This window comes from Bufo gargarizans, chromosome 1 (assembly GCF_014858855.1).
Source record: "Bufo gargarizans isolate SCDJY-AF-19 chromosome 1, ASM1485885v1, whole genome shotgun sequence".
In the NCBI taxonomy this organism is placed as follows: Eukaryota; Metazoa; Chordata; class Amphibia; order Anura; family Bufonidae; genus Bufo; species Bufo gargarizans.
Genome location: NC_058080.1, coordinates 301,002,733 through 301,021,554, shown reverse-complemented (window position 1 = coordinate 301,021,554; position 18,822 = coordinate 301,002,733). Strand labels below are relative to the sequence as shown.

The 18,822-nt window shown below is 39.2% G+C and overlaps 1 protein-coding gene across 1 annotated transcript; it reads right to left on the bottom strand.

Annotated features, from left to right (window-relative positions):
- Positions 1-13,652: 13,652 nt before the first annotated feature.
- Positions 13,653-17,652, bottom strand: PRDM8 (PR/SET domain 8). Its single transcript, XM_044279336.1, has 3 exons — positions 17,425-17,652; positions 15,536-15,767; positions 13,653-14,971 (listed from the first exon to the last, which is right to left on the bottom strand). Exons 1-3 carry the CDS (start codon positions 17,650-17,652, stop codon positions 13,653-13,655), a joined length of 1,779 nt encoding a protein of 592 aa, XP_044135271.1.
- Between the last annotated feature and the right edge of the window lie 1,170 nt (positions 17,653-18,822).

The following is an 18,822-nucleotide window of genomic DNA, read 5'->3' as shown; positions in this document are numbered from 1 at the left end:
AACATAGAATTTGTTGAAAAAATACATCTGTCCATCCAGTTCAGCCTGTTAACCCGCATGTGTTGAGGTGGAAGCTAATTTTCCTTCCCGACTCCAATCAGGCAATCAGAATAACTCCCTGGATCAACGACCCCTCTCTAGTAGCTATAGCCTGTAATATTATTACGCTCCAGAAACACATCCAGGCCCCTCTTGAATTCCTTTATTGTACTCACCATCACCACCTCCTCAGGCAGAGAGTTCCATAGTCTCTCTGCTCTTACCGTAAAGAATCCTTTTCTATGTTTGTGTACAAACCTTCTTTTCTCCAGACGCAGAGGATGTCCCCTCGTCACAGTCACAGTCCTGAGGATAGATAGATGATGGGAGAGATCTCTGTACTGACCCCTGATATATTTATATATTCGTAGTTATTAGATCCCCTTTCAGTCATCTGTATTCTAAACTGCGCTCATTCAGCGCTATGTATAAAGCAATCGAGAAGGCAGTGACAAGGAGCAATAAGCCCTGCTTTCTCTATGGGGTGCCCTGCTGTCTTTGACAGCGGGCCCACCGTTCAGCAGCTGCACGGTTAGCGTCTGGCTGCGATATCTGAATGGACGTTCTAAAAAGTCCATTCAGAGATAAATCCCAACCCTCAGGATGTTTATAGACTATGGGCGGTCTGGAAGTGATTAAGTATTAAATAAAATCTATAAAAATGTGTTATCACTGTAAGCATACTAAACCAGAGAATGAAATTAACAGGTCAGTTTTACTGCATAGGGAACATTGCAAAAACAAAACCAATAAAACGCCGAATTGTTTTTTTTTTTTCAATTCTACCACATTTTGAATTGATTTCCAGCTCCCCACCACATTCTATGCAATATCAAATGGTGCCAGTGGAAAGTAAAAATTGTAACACAAAAAACAAACCCCCTTACAACTGTCAGTTACCAGATCAATACAGCCAGTCTGAAACATCATGCTGCAGACTACAAAAGAGAATACAGTACTGATCAGACACAGTCAGAGGCAGAGTAAACATTTACATCTGGTGACATCTCTTTTTTTCTTCTCCATCTGGTCCACACCTTCATGACGGTTATTCCCAGCCATGACTCCTTTTTTTCAAAGTTTGTCAGACAGATTCTTTTGGCACCTCGCCTTTGCTGCACATTCTCATACTGCGCCTCCCGAGCAGGTACACCTTCCCCTGGGTGAGATGGGGGAAGGCATTTCTTTTGCAATAATAGGCCAGAGCACTGCATTGAAATATACAGATTTTCGTAACAGAACAAAAAAAAATCTAAATGACCAATTTATTTGTTGCTTCACCTCTCCAAACAATTGAAAAAAAAGTGATCAAAAAGTCAAAAACACTCTAAAATGGTATCAAATTGACTACAGATGATCCAAAGTTCCGTAGACATAACTATAAAAAAAGTTATGGTAGTCGAAATATGGCGATGAAAAGAAAAAAAAAATTTACAAAGATTTTTTTTTTCAGTATTAAAACACAAGAAAAACAATTTAAATATGGTATCATAATCATAGTCACCTAGAGAATGAAGGTAACAGGTTTAGTTTTATTGCATACGGAATGCCGTGAAAAGCAATAAAACTGTGGCGGAATTGCACCTTATTTTTATTTTTTTCCAGCTTCTCACTTCATTGTATGCAATTTTAAATGATGCTATTAGAAAGTGTAACTTGTTCTGCAAAAAAACAAGCCCTCATACGGGGAGGCAGGGAGTAAAAAACTAAAACGCCCAAACTGAAAATTGTCATGTCAGAAAAGGGTTAAAGCGAAGAGTTATTTTTCAGACAAAGCTTCGTGGGGTGTGCAATACAGCAATAACTGAAAAATCCTGAACGATAAGTCTCTTCAATTAGAAACAGTAGCCCCCACCCTTCCAAAGCAGCATCTAAGGCCTCGTTCACATTTCCGTATTTCACTTAATCACTGACGTGTGCTGTCCGCATTTTCTGCAGAAGGCACACATACCCATTGATTTAAATGTGTCTGTTCACATTTCAGTATTTTTTTACTGTAAAAAAATCATGGGGACATGCAGTGCTTTGATCCGTGATGCGGCCCAAACACGCCTATTGAAGTCTATGGGTCCATGAAAATCACTGACACACATCCGTGTTGTGTCCGTTTTTCACTGAAGATTAATAGGAGATTTTTTGGAAATTCATTTTTATCTGAATAATGTCAGTGAATTACGGATGACACACGGATGGTAAAAACGGACACACGGACCAACCACGGATCCTTCACGGACATCTTCGCGGATAAAACACGTATGCTTTTTTTCATGGACGTGACATAAACACGGAAATGTGAACGAGGCCTAAGGCATCACATCCAGCCAACCAGTACCCTGCTCTGAAGATGAGTACTAACCCCCAAAAAGCTGTCTATAGATGAGTGTCTCCTGGTTTGGTCGGTGTACTGTATGTTACATTGCTTTTTGTATATACTTTCAGGTATATTTTAGAGTATTTTTGCTCTAGGTGACACTTTAAACATTTTTACATTGAATAAAAATGTGGCGAAGGGCAGTTTCACACACATTGCAGTGCGGGGGCATTTTTCTTGAGCCAAAGCTCCAAAAAGAAAAAGAAATCCTTGCTTTATAGTTCCTATTCCTTTTGGCTCAAAACTGAATGCAAATGCTCCCTCTCCAAGGCCATCTTGTGGCCCCAAACACTCATACTTTTCAAAGTGGTTCACACTTTTCTTAAACATTGTGTGCAGTTCCTAGCCTTAGGTAGTAGATGGCACTGCAGTATTTCAGATACAGTGTTCCCATACCGGCTGTTGTGTACGTTTCCCCGCACTTGGTGGCGCTATTTGGTCATTTTTAGTGGAGATGTCATGAAGAGAGAACGTCTATATTTCCAATTTAGGTTAGATGTGACAGTGTTAGTAGTATACTACGCTTTCATTGTCATGATTTAATATGTTCATTAGAAGATCTAATGCAGTATATTTTCTATTAGGTGCTCTTTTTCTTTTATAGAAATGAGTTTCTATAGTATCGTACTACATAATATACCCACAAACTAACCCAAGAGACAGGGATTGTAGCGCACAACATTTGAGAACCACTGTGATTGTTGCTTTTCTTCTGTTGGCTAATGCAAATTTATGTTAAAGTTGCCATTTAGGAAAGATTATTAGTATTGTTATTGCATTTTAGTATTTCGGGCATTTTGTATTTGTATTATTAGATTTAGGGCTCTTTCACCCGAACGTGTGATGCCCGCTGCCGTATTGCGGACCGTTCTGTGGCTATTCCCCATCACAGATGCGGACCCATTTATTTCACGGAAGAACGGAACAGAATACTACGGAAGCACTACGGAGTGCTTTCTGGGATTCCGTCCCATTCTTCCGCACTGCAAAAAGATGGAACTTGCCCCATCTTTTTGCGTAACGGAAGGATCGCTGACCCATTCAAGTAAATGGGTCTGCGATTCCCATGCGTCTGCCCCACGGATGCTACCCGTGCATTGCAGACAGCAATTTGTGGTCCACAGCACAGGCTTCACTTCACACGTTCGTGAGAACGAGCCCTTATAGTGTGAAAAAGATCAGGTCAGTATATTGTGAGAAAGAGGTACATAGTTATTTTCGTGTCACTACACTACGTGCAGAATTATTAGGCAAATGAGTATTTTGACCACATCATCCTCTTTATGCATGTTGTCTTACTCCAAGCTGTATAGGCTCGAAAGCCTACTACCAATTAAGCATATTAGGTGATGTGCATCTCTGTAATGAGAAGGGGTGTGGTCTAATGACATCAACACCCTATATCAGGTGTGCATAATTATTAGGCAACTTCCTTTCCTTTGGCAAAATGGGTCAAAAGAAGGACTTGACAGGCTCAGAAAAGTCAGAAATAGTGAGATATCTTGCAGAGGGATGCAGCACTCCTAAAATTGCAAAGCTTCTGAAGCGTGATCATCGAACAATCAAGCGTTTCATTCAAAATAGTCAACAGGGTCGCAAGAAGCGTGTGGAAAAACCAAGGCGCAAAATAACTGCCCATGAACTGAGAAAAGTCAAGCGTGCAGCTGCCAAGATGCCACTTGCCACCAGTTTGGCCATATTTCAGAGCTGCAACATCACTGGAGTGCCCAAAAGCACAAGGTGTGCAATACTCAGAGACATGGCCAAGGTAAGAAAGGCTGAAAGATGACCACCACTGAACAAGACACACAAGCTGAAACGTCAAGACTGGGCCAAGAAATATCTCAAGACTGATTTTTCTAAGGTTTTATGGACTGATGAAATGAGAGTGAGTCTTGATGGGCCAGATGGCTGGATTGGTAAAGGGCAGAGAGCTCCAGTCCGACTCAGACGCCAGCAAGGTGGAGGTGGAGTACTGGTTTGGGCTGGTATCATCAAAGATGAGCTTGTGGGGCCTTTTCGGGTTGAGGATGGAGTCAAGCTCAACTCCCAGTCCTACTGCCAGTTTCTGGAAGACACCTTCTTCAAGCAGTGGTACAGGAAGAAGTCTGCAAGGTAAGAAAAACATGATTTTCATGCAGGACAATGCTCCATCACACGCGTCCAAGTACTCCACAACGTGGCTGGCAAGAAAGGGTATAAAAGAAGAAAATCTAATGACATGGCCTCCTTGTTCACCTGATCTGAACCCCATTGAGAACCTGTGGTCCATCATCAAATGTGAGATTTACAAGGAGGGAAAACAGTACACCTCTCTGAACAGTGGCTGGGAGGCTGTGGTTGCTGCTGCACGCAATGTTGATGGTAAACAGATCAAAACACTGACAGAATCCATGGATGGCAGGCTTTTGAGTGTCCTTGCAAAGAAAGGTGGCTATATTGGTCACTGATTTGTTTTTGTTTTGTTTTTGAATGTCAGAAATGTATATTTGTGAATGTTGAGATGTTATATTGGTTTCACTGGTAAAAATAAATAATTGAAATGGGTATATATTTGTTTTTTGTTAAGTTGCCTAATAATTATGTACAGTAATAGTCACCTGCACACACAGATATCCCCCTAAAATAGCTAAAACTAAAAACAAACTAAAAACTACTTCCAAAAATATTCAGCTTTGATATTAATGAGTTTTTTGGGTTCATTGAGAACATGGTTGTTGTTCAATAATAAAATTAATCCTCAAAAATACAACTTGCCTAATAATTCTGCACTCCCTGTATGTTGTAGACCTGCCCAAAAAAATATAATACTAATATAATATAATAAAAAATATATTTTTTTTTAAATTGTTTCTTTTTTCTTAACACAGTTTGAATGGGCACAGACACTATTATGGGCAGAGCTGTATTTTTTATGGTGACCCTGCATTATCTTCTAAGAACAGGAATGCATAGTCTCCCATACCCACTGGATGGTCTCCATTAAAGCCTATGGTGATATAGAGGACCATGCACACTCAGCAATTTTCCTGTATTCTTTAAACTTCAATAAACGAAGACCTGTTATGCTAAGATCTACTAAGCCCAAAAGTCAACCCCCTATGACATCAATATTTCATGTTAGTTGCTTTATTTAGGACCGCATCACCTATATCTCGAGATCCAGCTCAGTTTCGGGGTAAGTAAAGTTAGAATTCATCCCATAGTTCAGTATGGGATTGTTCATATCCATCAGTCGTGATGCTGGATATAAAACGTTTTTCTCTATATATAGACATGGGTCCTGTGCACTATCGTACACTACACATACATCAATTTTGTGCTGCTCCACAAGAAAAAAAAAAAACAATAGAAAATTGGTTGGACACCCAGTCCTTCACACTAAGGACTCATGCACACGACCGTTGTGTGCATCCGTGGCCGTTGTGCCGTTTTCCGTTTTTTTTCACTGACCCATTGACTTTCAATGGGTCAGTGGAAAAATCGGAAAATGCACCGTTGGCAGCCGCATCCGTGATCTGTGTTTCCTGCCGTGAAAAAAATATGACCTGTCCTATTTTTTTCACGGCCAACGGTTCACGGACCCATTCAAGTCAATGGGTCCGTGAAAAATCACGGATGCACACAAGATTGTCATCCGTGTCCGTGATCCGTGTCCGTTTTCTCCTATCATTTCAAAGGCAAACTTGACTTAGATTTTTTTTTTTCATTTTTCATGCCCGTGGATCCTCCAAAAATCAAACAAGACCCACGGAAGAAAAAACGGACACGGATCACGGAACAACGGAACCCCGTTTTGCGGACCGTGAAAAAATACTGTCGTGTGCATGAGGCCTAAAGGCGGTAGTATCCCTGTTGTAATATCTAAAACTTTTTTTTAACTGCAGGTCCTTTGGCGGGTTTTCTTCAAACAAGACAGAAGCAGACGGCCTCTCCGTGATAAAATAAGTGAGTATATATATCTTTTCTTAACCCCGGGTTAACCCCTGAGCAGTCTGTTGCTGCGATCAGCGTTGAATGCAGCATTTGAGGGGTTAAATGACAATGGAAAGCGATTTGTGATTAAATAATTCATAACAAATTACATTTCTTGATGAAGTTCGGCAAAGCTGCCAAATCACACATTTTTCAAATCGCTCATCTTTACTTCTCAAGTCCAGGTCCTTTTTGGCCTTCAGGACATCACAAACTTTTGCGATTTTCATCTCACTGTTCCGGAATAAGGTAAAAAAAAAAAAAGATAAGCAGCACTACAAATTCCAACATGGGAAAAAGGATACCGTTAGTAAGGGCGGTGGTGCTCGCAGATAGAGATCCCGGCCAAGGGTCCCATCATCAGGTAAAAATATACAAAAACCCACAGCACTCCTCCATTGATGAAAAAAATCCAGTCTTTTATTAAACCAGCAGCATATGCCCGGCGTACTCATATTCCGACTGCGCATGCGCTGGACTTGGTGCCCAACAATGTATTGTTGTGTTCATTTTTTAACACATACTGTAAATTGATTTTAATTCTTTTTTCCTTTCCTCTACTGTTTTCTTAGGTGGTACTCCATGTGAGGATCTCATTTAGGCCCATCAACTCCTCCGGATGCGCCTATACTGAACTCTACAAGTTTTGACAGATTGTCCCTCTATTACTCCTCCTGGAAATGATTAAGGATTGGGAGAGTTCTTCTATCCCTAGGTGGTATTAGACTGCTGATTCAAAAACTGGGATTCGCATCCTGACCCGTTGCGTGGGATTGTCATTCAAATAATGACCCCTCAGGAGACACAGGGGCGGGACCCGCTAATATCCCCATTTTGTGCATTATGGTGCTGACATGCTTACTAACGTGGGCTACCTGCACTATGTGCACAGGGAGAGAAGAAATGGTCATTATGACCCCTTACTCTAAGGACTGGGGGTCAGCCAAATGTTGATCCCATCCTTATGGAGGTCATGGCACATTTAGGGCACTCATGACATGACTGGATTCCCCCAAATGATAGCAGTCAAATTGAGACCACAAGCGCTCCTATTGTGAGTTGAGTCCGGCGCATGCGCAGTCGGAATATGAGTACTCTGGACATAGGCGCGTACTTACTCGAGTGCAGCGCCGGGTCCTCACATGGAGACTACCGCATGTAAGTTAAACATGTCCTATTCTTGTCCGTTTTAGACATTGTTATAATGAATCCGCAAAAAAAGACGGATGGCTTACGGATGTCATCCTTTTTTTGGGGGGCGGATCCGCAATTTGCAGACCTCAAAATACATACGGTCGTGTGCATGTAGCCTTAAGGCTACTTTCACACTTGCGGCAGAGTGATCTGGCAAGAAGTTCCGTTGTCGGAACTGCCTGCCGGATTCGGCAAAACATATGCCAACTGATGGCATTTGTAAGACTGATCAGGATCCTGATCCGTCTGACAAATGCATTGAAATGCCAGATCCGTCTTTCCGGTGTCATCCAGGAAAAACACATCCGGCATTTATTTTTTTCACTTTTTTTTCGGTCTGTGCATGCGCAGACCAGAAGGACAGATCCGGCATTCCGGTATTTTGAATGCGGGCACTAATACATTCCTATGGAAAAAAATGCCGGATCCGGCATTCAGGCAACTGTTCAGTTTTTTGGGCCGGAGATAAACCCGTAGCATGCTGCTGTATTATCTCTGTCCTGATCAGTCAAAAAGACTGAACTGAAGACATCCTGATGCATCCTGAACGGATTGCTCTCCATTCAGAATGCATGGGGTTAACACTGATCAGTTCTTTTCCGGTATAGAGCCCCGAGGACGGAACTCTATGCCGGAAAAGAAAAACGCTAGTGTGAAAGTACTCTAAGGTTATGTTGAGAGCAGACTATACATTGATATGCATCTATCAGTGACACAACTGATGTTGCTTGAAAAAATCTGTGTATTAAATGTGATGTATTTGAATGTTGGGATCACACCCCCATTCTATGGGGAGCTGAGGGACACACCCACATAAGCACTATTTAAAGGCACACTCTTTATTGTGATTTCACTGCTTGAAAAGACCAGAGGAGGCCGAAACGTCGCGTAGTTATGCTGCTGGTTTAATAAAAGACTGGATTTTTTCATCAATACAGGAGTGCTGTGGATTTTTGTATATTTTTACTGTTCCGGAATAAACCACTTTTATTTTTGCATCATCACCGCAATACGGGTTCTTGTTATTTGCAGTTTCTACATGCACCATTTTGGAATATAAAGTATGGTAGTGATTCTTTTCTTTTTTTTTTCTTCCCTTTTTTACATTGTGTATGATACCACATACGTGGGGGTTAAGTTCGTACATGTGTCTATTTAAAAAATAAAAATCTATTTTATAATTTTAACAACACTTGAGTTTATTTTCTTTCTACTTTTCTTTTATTCTCATAAAAGGACTATGATTTATATTATTTTTCTCTATGTGTAGTAGTATATTGTGTCTGCACACAGAAATATGCCTAGGTCATTGGGGTGCCCTAACAGACTATTATAGGAGAAAACCCTGGGGTCATGTAACTGGGCTGGAGGCCCCCACATTTGTACAGCGCAGCGCCACCAAACTAGAGCTAATGGTAGCCATATTGTTTGTCACCTGGCTTTCTGAAAAAGACTAATTGCTGTTAAATAAGCAGTGGAAAAATATCAATTTGCCAAAAGAGGACATCTCAAGGACTTACAGTACCATATGTATACTGGTAACGTGTGTGCAGAAATCAGGCGATGCCTAAAATGTATTTTCTAAAGTGGAAATAGATGAGCATAATGGTTGTATTAGTTCCAATAGAGTTGTATTTGCTGTATGCTATGTGTAGCATGAAGCAGTGTGTAGGCCTGAAAGAAGATATATAAAAGATATGACGGAGGGGGTATGATTTTATTATTATTCTGGACAACAATTCTCATGGCGCAACGTGCCACCGCCTTATTCCAGGAAAGCTTTGCTGTAGTCATGGTATCAGTGATGTCAATTGATTAAGATCATTAAAACTTCATCAGGACTAAAATTAGACACCTGTTTATTACCCCATTTGTATTCAGCCCTTTACCTTAACAATTATGCAAAATAGCGCTCTAATACCGTCCTAATGTCTGCAGATGTACAAAGTCAAGCCAAACACGAGGCCACAGTAAGGGCTACAGTACACAATATTGCAAAGGGAATCTCGGAGCTCTATCTATAATACGCCACAAATGTACTTAAATGGGTCATTCGCTTTGGACTATTTCTTTTTGCTAGAAGGGTCCCCTGATGATAAGCTGATTTTAATTTATCCTGCTACTAAAACTCTCTATGATCAGTTATAAAGTGTGGGTGTTCCCAGCAGTAAGTGTTCAATTACTCTGCAGCTCCCCCACAGGGAAAATAAAGCATTACAGGTTACCATTTTAGTCAATAGAATATCCAGGTACATGCCTGGTCCTCCAGAGCCAGAGAAATGATGTTTGTAGCCTTACTTTGTTCTGGTTAATTCATAAGATTCTGACCCCCCAAACCAGAAAGACATAGACGCTTGTCTGGTTTGTGCGCGTTGGTGAGTTGATGGATTCATCTTTCTCACTACATTATGGGATTTTTAGATTTTGGCTGTCCCTGTGTCTCTCTTGTATAAGAGATCCTTGGTTTTACACTATGGAGCACATTTTCTACAATGTTGACATAAGGCCCTCAGTCATCATGGAGTTGATTAGTTTTACCTCTCTGCTACACATGTCTGTTATCTTATAGCGTGCACACCCTATTCCAATATGGCATGGGTTAGCAGTAAAGTCTACAGTGCCTGTCTGTCACAGAATGTCCAAGATCCGAAGTCGATTCGTTCAAAACTTTATTTTAATGCTATACGGAGATCCGTACGGACAAGGTGAAATTTGCTATCACCAAAGTCTGGCAAGACTTCTGTGAATAACTTTGGCATTTGAATTTTTTAACTTAAAAACCATTTTACAATTTGGATCCAAAGTCAGCTTCGATACCAGCTGGTACCTCGGTACCGAAGCCGACTTCGGTTCCAAGTTTTAAACTGGTTATCAAATTTAAAAATCAAAGTCTGAAGTTATTCACGAAGTCCCACGACACTATGGTGATAATAAATTGTCCTCGCCGGAGCCCATACATTTGAAGACGAATCTCCGTACAGCAGTCAAACGAAGTTTTGACCGAAGCAACTTGGGATCTATGATGGGAACCTCGCTTCACTCATCCCTAGTTGCCATGTTCGGTCACTGTAACATTGTCATGTGCAGTAGGTGCTGTGAGACGGCAAGTCTAGGCACAATATAGAGTATGAGACTGCTTATGGGTGAGAGTTATTCCAAGTATCATGCATTTGCTCAGATGTTCACTAATTAATTAATTGATTTGGGATATGTATTTGTATATAATAATCATCTTAAGGGTGCCTTCACAGGAACAGATGACATCCGTGTTACATTCATTTTTCTTGTTGATCCATTGTCACATTGACTATCCTTGTCCGCAAAACAGATAAGAATAGGACATGTTCTATTTTTTTTTGTGGGGCTACGGACCAGGCATACGGATGCGGACAGCACACCGTGTGCAGTTCGCATTTTGTGCAGACCCATTAAAATGAATGGGTCTTCATCAGAGCCACATAAAATGTGGTTGTGTGAATGATTTTTATGGTGCTATTTGATGTATTTATAAAATATGTATTTTATATCTTTAAGTTACTTATCCTGATTCCTGATGCATTAATAGTTTTTTTTTCACATGTGCCATGGTAACATATTCTGTTTGCCCTCTTCTATATGCTTGAGAAACGCTATAATGCTTAGCTAAAACATTGCAATCACATGAAGGTGAATTAAAGCCCTTTTTTATTTTATTTTTAGAGAGTACGGCCTGTTTTTGCATTTTTCTATATATCTGTATCCTTGAGTCTCTGGGGTTTGCGCCTCTATTTTTATTTTTACATGTATTTTTTATTTTATCGAGTGCTGGTATTTTATGATAGATAGATAGATAGATAGATAGATAGATAGATAGATAGATAATAGAATATACAGTAGATAGATAGATATAATATACAGTAGATTGATAGGTAGATAATAAAATGTACAGTAGATAGATAAGTAGAATATACATAGGATTTTCAGTAGATAGATAATATGATAGATAGATAATAGAATATACAGTAGATAGATAGATAATAGAATATACAGTAGACAGATAGGAAGATAGATAGGTAGATAATAAAATGTACAGTAGATAGATAAGTAGATAGAATATACATAGGATTTTCAGTAGATAGATAATATGATAGATAGATAGATAGATAGATAGATAGATAATAGAATATACAGTAGGTAGATAATAGATTATACAGTAGATAGATAGATAATAAAATATACAGTAGACAGAGAGGAAGATAGATAGGTAGATAATAAAATGTACAGTAGATATATAAGTAGATAGAATATACATAGGATTTTCAGTAGATAGATAATATGATAGATAGATAGATAGATAGATAATAGAATATACAGTAGATAGATAGATAATAAAATATACAGTAGATAGCTATGTAGATAGAATATACAGTATATAGATAAAAGGATATACAATAGATAGATAGATAGACTATAAAGTAGATAGGTAATAGGATTTACAGTAGATAGATAATATGATAGATAGATAGATAGATAGATAGATAGATAGATAGATAGATAATATGATTGATAGAGAGATAGATAGATAATAGAATATACAGTAGGTAGATAGATAATAGAATATACAGTAGATAGATAATAGGATGTACAGTATATAGATACAGATGTAGCATTTCTATATCTATTTGTGTTGTCTGCTGCTCTTCCTATCCTAGCTCTGCATTATCTATTCCTATCTACTGTAGATCATATCTACTATCTATCTAAACACTATTTGTCTGTCTCAGGCTTTTCTCTGCCTCACCTAAATGATGATACATTGATGCATACTGTACATATATTTGCATTGCTAGGGGTGCAGTTCAAGGCTGTGTGCATATATTCTGGACCACACTGTATTAGTGTAATCGAATGAATATTGTGCAGAACACAGATAGATTTTTGTTGCCATGAGCTAGTTATGCATTTCACTTTAAGAGCCATAGTTTCTCGAACTTTCTGCAGGGTTGCAAAATGCCCCACACTTATAACAGGCATTGAGTGAAGAGAAAACAAGGTCATCCTAATAATAATTTCCACTAAAGGCAAACGATTGCACAAAACGACCCAACTCTGCCTTATTAAATTTCACTCATCTTGTGATCTGAACACGAACAAGCAATGTGTGCTGGAGACAATGCAATCTCAAGTCTAAAAATACAGATCTTTACACAGTTATCCAGCAGGGTCAGCAGAATGCTAACCCCTTTGTGTCCATTTCTTCTTCTCAAGTAAATGGGAGAAGACACATCATCAGAAGATTTAAAGTCAGAAGATCAGATGTAACATTACATGTTCAAAATGTGCTAACAAGAGCCTGTAGCTAAACTGCACTCAGTAACCCCAGACACCCTTGTCTTCCATGGCATGATCACTGCTAATACATGCAGTGTATCAGAAGAAAAGAAAGCTTGTTAGAACAATGAGGTGGCTTGCAGAAAATAAAGCAATTTATTGTCAAAGCATTCAACATACTCAGATAAACTATACAGTATAATAAATATTTTTTCCATTGTTGGGGGGGGGGGGGGGAGAAAGAAAAATAATTATGCACACTGGAATCCACTGGCACAAAATTACACTTTGATAAAAAAAAAAAGAAAATAAAAAAAAGAAAAAGAAATACACGTTGATGACAACCTGACAGGAGTCTACAGTTTTGTGATATTGCAATGGCCATGCATTTCCTGGATTACTGAGATGCCCTCTGTGATATCCATACAAGCTGGACTGTTAGGAACCAAGCCATCAGGTAATGCCCCACCCAAGTATTGTCCATTACTCCAAAGAAAAAAAGAACCCTTAAATACATTGATGATAATTACATCTAAATCATAAGTGCTCCATCATTTAAAGTATAAAGATATGACAAATGCATCAATATGCTGCAATATATATGACATTTAAAAAAATGTACTCTTGGAAAGTGAAAATGCGTGCATTCAGAGAGTTAAACCCCACACCACTGATGCTGGAGGATCGAGCTGTCCATGGTCCTAGGTGCAGTATCATAGTGTAGGAGCATTGAGAAGTCCAAGTACTAAAGTAGTCCCTTCATTTAATTGTGAGAGGTCATGTGCCTGGAGAGGTGGTGACGTTCCCTGAAGGACTCATTACATATGGGGCACTTAAGTTTTTCCTCTCTCCTCCTCTTTACTAATGGTTCCATGGCATACTCTTTCTTGTGGTGAGACCTCATGTGGTACACCAAATCAGAAGTCATTCTAAAGGAAGCATTGCATTTGGCACACCAGTTTTGAGCTGGCAGACACAGGGAGGTGAAGGAAGGAGGCAGTAGGGTAAGGGTAGAAGGCAGCTGCATTTGAAGGGGTGCAGGTGAGCTCTTTGGCCAAAATGTAGTAGCAAAGAGGAAAGGGCTTTGCTTGGGCAAGCTTCCCGGTAGTGTGCAGTTACCATTTAATTCAGGGCTCTGAAGCTTAACTGAGAGTGAATCAGACTGATATAGCCTGGCTGGCCCAACACTGTCTCCATGGCAATCCAAATTTAACCCACTGGGTACCAGTTTTTGCCCCATCACCTGTAGTGGAGTCACATGGTTGAAGCTGCTTCTAGTCGGTTGTGAGAAAGCACTTTTCCTTTCCTGATCTTGGTTTGCCATCTGGGGCACGCTAGTAAAGGCACTGCCCCTCGGTGCATTGTCTTCTGACTGATTTTCTGGCCTGAGGTTCAATCTCTTCTCCTCACTTGGACTGCCTGGGTGGGACGGAGATTTTTCTTTACCCTCAGAGTTTGGCTCAGCTTCTTCCAGTCCTCTAGATGCCTTTTTCACTTCTACAAATGCGCTTCTCTTTGCTTCCGCTTTCTCTGGACTTGGTGGAGCATATAACTGCCCTCCTTCCTCTACATTAAAGTAAGAGCTGCCTCTAAATGTTTGAGGACTGCACACTAAGTCCTCTTTAGAAGAAGGTATGGGCCTGTCCATAAACCTCCCAGAAGATTCTATCCGTTTGGATCTGTTGTCCTCCAAGTGGTCCTCATACTTTCTTTTGGTTTTATGAAGGCTCTCAGAGGAATTCTCCGAGTCCTGGCGTGCAAGATGGGATTTGGTTGTTGGGGAAGAGCTGAGAGATGAAGAACTGGGGCTTCTAAAATTCTCTAGGTCCCTGGCCAAGTTGTGAAAGTCTGTGGTGGGCTTGTGGTTCTCTTTTTGTGGCTGATAAATTGATAGTTTGTTGTATTTGGTTGTAGATATCATAGCGTTTCGAGGTTCGAGTTCTCTATTGTCCTTGACCAGCTGTTCTGAGTTAGGATCGGAATTATGGACTCTTTTAGGGCAACGAAATCTTACATGGGCCACATAAGGAAAATCATACTGAAATCTTTGACTACACTCCAAGCATGTATGCTGTGTTGTTCCTAAAATAGAAAAAGAATGCAATCAATGGTGAGAGCTGCATCTCAATTACACGATCCTAAAGAAGGTACTCTATACTATTCTACTTAAAAATGCCGACATAGGGTTTGATCATTATAGGTTGACACCTTGTTCTGTTGGAACACAGTTGGGTGCTATTACTATCAGTAACGTGTCACCTATTGCGTGACATACAGTAGAAACCACAGTATGTATTACTGATTATTGACAAGAGATAAACAATATAAGGTCGGACCATAAACAATCTAACATCGGACCATATACTGTACAACTACACAATCCCCATCATAGTAACTATTAATGGCAATTAAAATTGTATTTCATTAATCATATTATTTTCTATTCTGTTAGGGATAAAAAATAAATAAAATAAAAACTTTGTTTAACAGATTAATGGAAATATATATTTTTTTTAAAGGACTGAATTTCAAACACAAATAGAAGCCTTCAAACAATGAGAAAGCCAGACGCGTCTACCTACGGATAGATAGAAGACAATGTGGAAGTAAGGGATAAATGGGACTTATTCATCATTTTATACCTACCGGGAGTTTTTCCCTGCGCCCTGGCAGGGTGTAGAAGAAGCAGGTCTGTCAGTTCTTTCCCATACCAGACTAATAGTTCCTCGTCTTTGACAATCCTGCGCAGGGATCTGTAGAACAGTTGTCCGTTCTTGATGTAGGCTTCCAGATTTTGTTCCTCTTTGTTTCTGGCAGATTGAACCAGACGGAGCCACATCAGTCCCTCGGAGGAGCCGTTTGCAGCTGAAGTGTCCACCTGCAGAAAGGCAAGGATAATGAGGTATAAGAGGGTTAAAAAGTCCCCCATGAGCTGAGCACTAGTCTTAGGGGATCCCAACGCACAGCAGAGCTTTATTATGGATGTAGACCATCAGAATGAATGGAAATCGTCTGTCCAAGTGAATCACACAGAGCTGACATGACGGCCCTCCATATGTTCTATCTGAGATGTGCTTTCACATGAACCAGTTCTCCAGATTGTCCTCACAACTTACATGTAGTTGTTTATTTCTAACTCTGAAGATACATTTGGCAAATTAGTGCTTGAAATAATTGCTCATCAGAATGGTAAAGCTTTCTTATAGTCAGGCTGATCTGCTGCCATAACAAATGATGCTCTAGATACTCTATTCTGCTAAATCCTAAATACAGTAGGCATTGCCATAGGTTAATATAGTTTACACCAAATATATCTACATATCTATCTACAGTGTGTGTGTGTGTGTGTGTGTGTGTGTGTATACAACTATATGGACTGTCTATATCTATCAATCTATCATCTATCTATCTATCTATATATCTATCTCATCTGTCTATCTACAGTGTGTGTATATATATATATATATATATATATATACTATATAGACTGTCTATATCTATCTATCTATCTATCTATCTATCTATCTATCTATCCATTTATCTCATCTGTCTTTCAAGTATCTATCTATCTATCTATCTATCTATCTATCTATCTATCTATTTATCCATCTACCTCATCTGTCTATTTACAGTGTGTGTGTATATATATATATATATATATATATATATATATATATAACACTATATAGACTGTATCTATCTATCTATCTATCTATTTATCTATCTCATCAGTCTATCTATAGTGTGTAAGGCGTAGTAAGGGTGTATTTTTTTCCAATATCTATCTATCTACAGTATCTATCTATCTATCTATCTATCTATCTATCTATCTATATCTCATATCTATCTTCTATCTATCTATCTATCTATCTATCTACATAACAAACTTTACTACATCTATATGGTATCTTTCTCCCAATGTATCTGTATATCTGATCTATTTAATGGATAGATAAAAGGAATATATTTGGAAACATAGTTGATAGCTAGCTAGATAATAAATAGTTAAAATAATACATGTATGCACATGTAGAAGCAGAAATGATCCTGAATGATAGACAGACAAACCAATAGACAAAAAGTAAAAAAGTAGATAGAATATATATATACACATATATTATAGATAGATTATATATATATATATATATATATATATATATATATATATTGATAGATAATAGATATTAGAGATAGATAGAATATATATATATATATATATATATATATACACACACACACAGCGATATAGATAGATATAATTGATAGATAATAGATATTAGAGATAGATTTTATATATATATATATATATATATATATATATATTAGATAAATAGAGAGACAGAAACATAAATGGTAACTAGTGTTAAATATTATTTCTGTCACTATATACCATCTGTTACTATATACAGTCTAATGTCTACCTTTCTAATTTATCTCCATGTATCTAATTATTCATCATTCAGGGGTGTCTTGGTCAGCTGTCTTGTGGAGACTCTACAAAATGTCAACCAGCGGAAAAGAAGTGAAAGACTTACCCGAAATATGTAGGGCACTGTTCTCTTGTCTGTGGATTTGAGGGCTATAAAAGCTATACTGTCGTAGAGGGAAGTGTGGCTCAGAACACAGGGGCCAAAGATGGCATTCTCTGGTACATCACAGGTGGTGTAGACACTTGTGAATATATCCGTCAGACACTGCTGTACAGCCTTGGCATCTCCATCCCAAATTGTTTTTTGAACTCCAGCGTCTTCCATGACTGACATGTCCTAGAAGAAGGTGAAAGATGCCAACATTAGTCTCCCATATGTCTAGTGTACACAGCAGTGTAACAGTTAATTGTTCTATTCATCTTGGTCTATAGGTATCACTTAGTGATGGCTCAATAACCACAGAACTACTTCAGGGATTCCCTCTAATCAATAACTGTTAAAGAACTAAGAGTAATTCTGTTTAATCTATGTGTATTGATGATGAACCCCAAGTGTTAGAGTAGGCTGGCAGTGGGTGCCCAGGCAGAGTGCTTGGGTAGACAGCAGGAGAGTGGCACAGGCATTTCTAGTCATTTGGATCCTATCAGGAACCTAGCGCGGTGTGACAGAAGAGCATGAAGAATGGATTTCAGGAGGACTGTCAATGTCACTGATTCCATGTCATGTAACCTTTAGCTCTAGTCTACAAGAGGGAACGTATGTCCGCTCATTACCATAATCCAGACCTGTCCCTCAGAGACCTTAATGACAGACAGCAAGGAAAGCTGTTAATTATTCGGATTTCTTCCCAGTCTACTAAAGCATTGACCAAGGCGCTGGCTTCTCACCAAACTTTCCAACAGACCAATACATGTATTGACAAAGTCTCATGAAACACCAACTAGTCCTGCTTTCACTGCGTCCTCAATAGATTGTCATGTCACATGCTCTTAGGAAGTTTGTCCAAATCCTCAGTTTGATGATCAATGATCAATTACTTTCCATTATATTTTGCAGTCATATTAAGAGTGGATTTAATAATTTGAGATGTAAGTGTTCTGGTGATAAGGATGACAGGTCGTTCCATCAAGTAATGATAGATAAAGGGGAACAGTTTCTATTAGCATTATCATTGTCTACTCTAGAGCCCTGCTTCAGGACCTCAGCTGTGGACAGCAGCCTACATCCACTTCACTTATGGAGAACCTCAACTATTAGCATGATTCCCCAAAGCTGAAGGCAGCAAACCATTCTATGTTCTGATCCAGTTATGCTCTGTAGACCTCTTCAAGGCTGCTGACCAGACCATTCTCACTTACTTCTAGAGAATAATAGAGTGTCACTAATCCTGGAGGAAGATGCACGTTTTTGGCCAGAGCTGAGGACTCCTTTGTATAAATCCTAGATGTAGGCTGTATTCCCTCTAGTGATATGGCTGGTGAACATGCACTGTCACTTACCAGG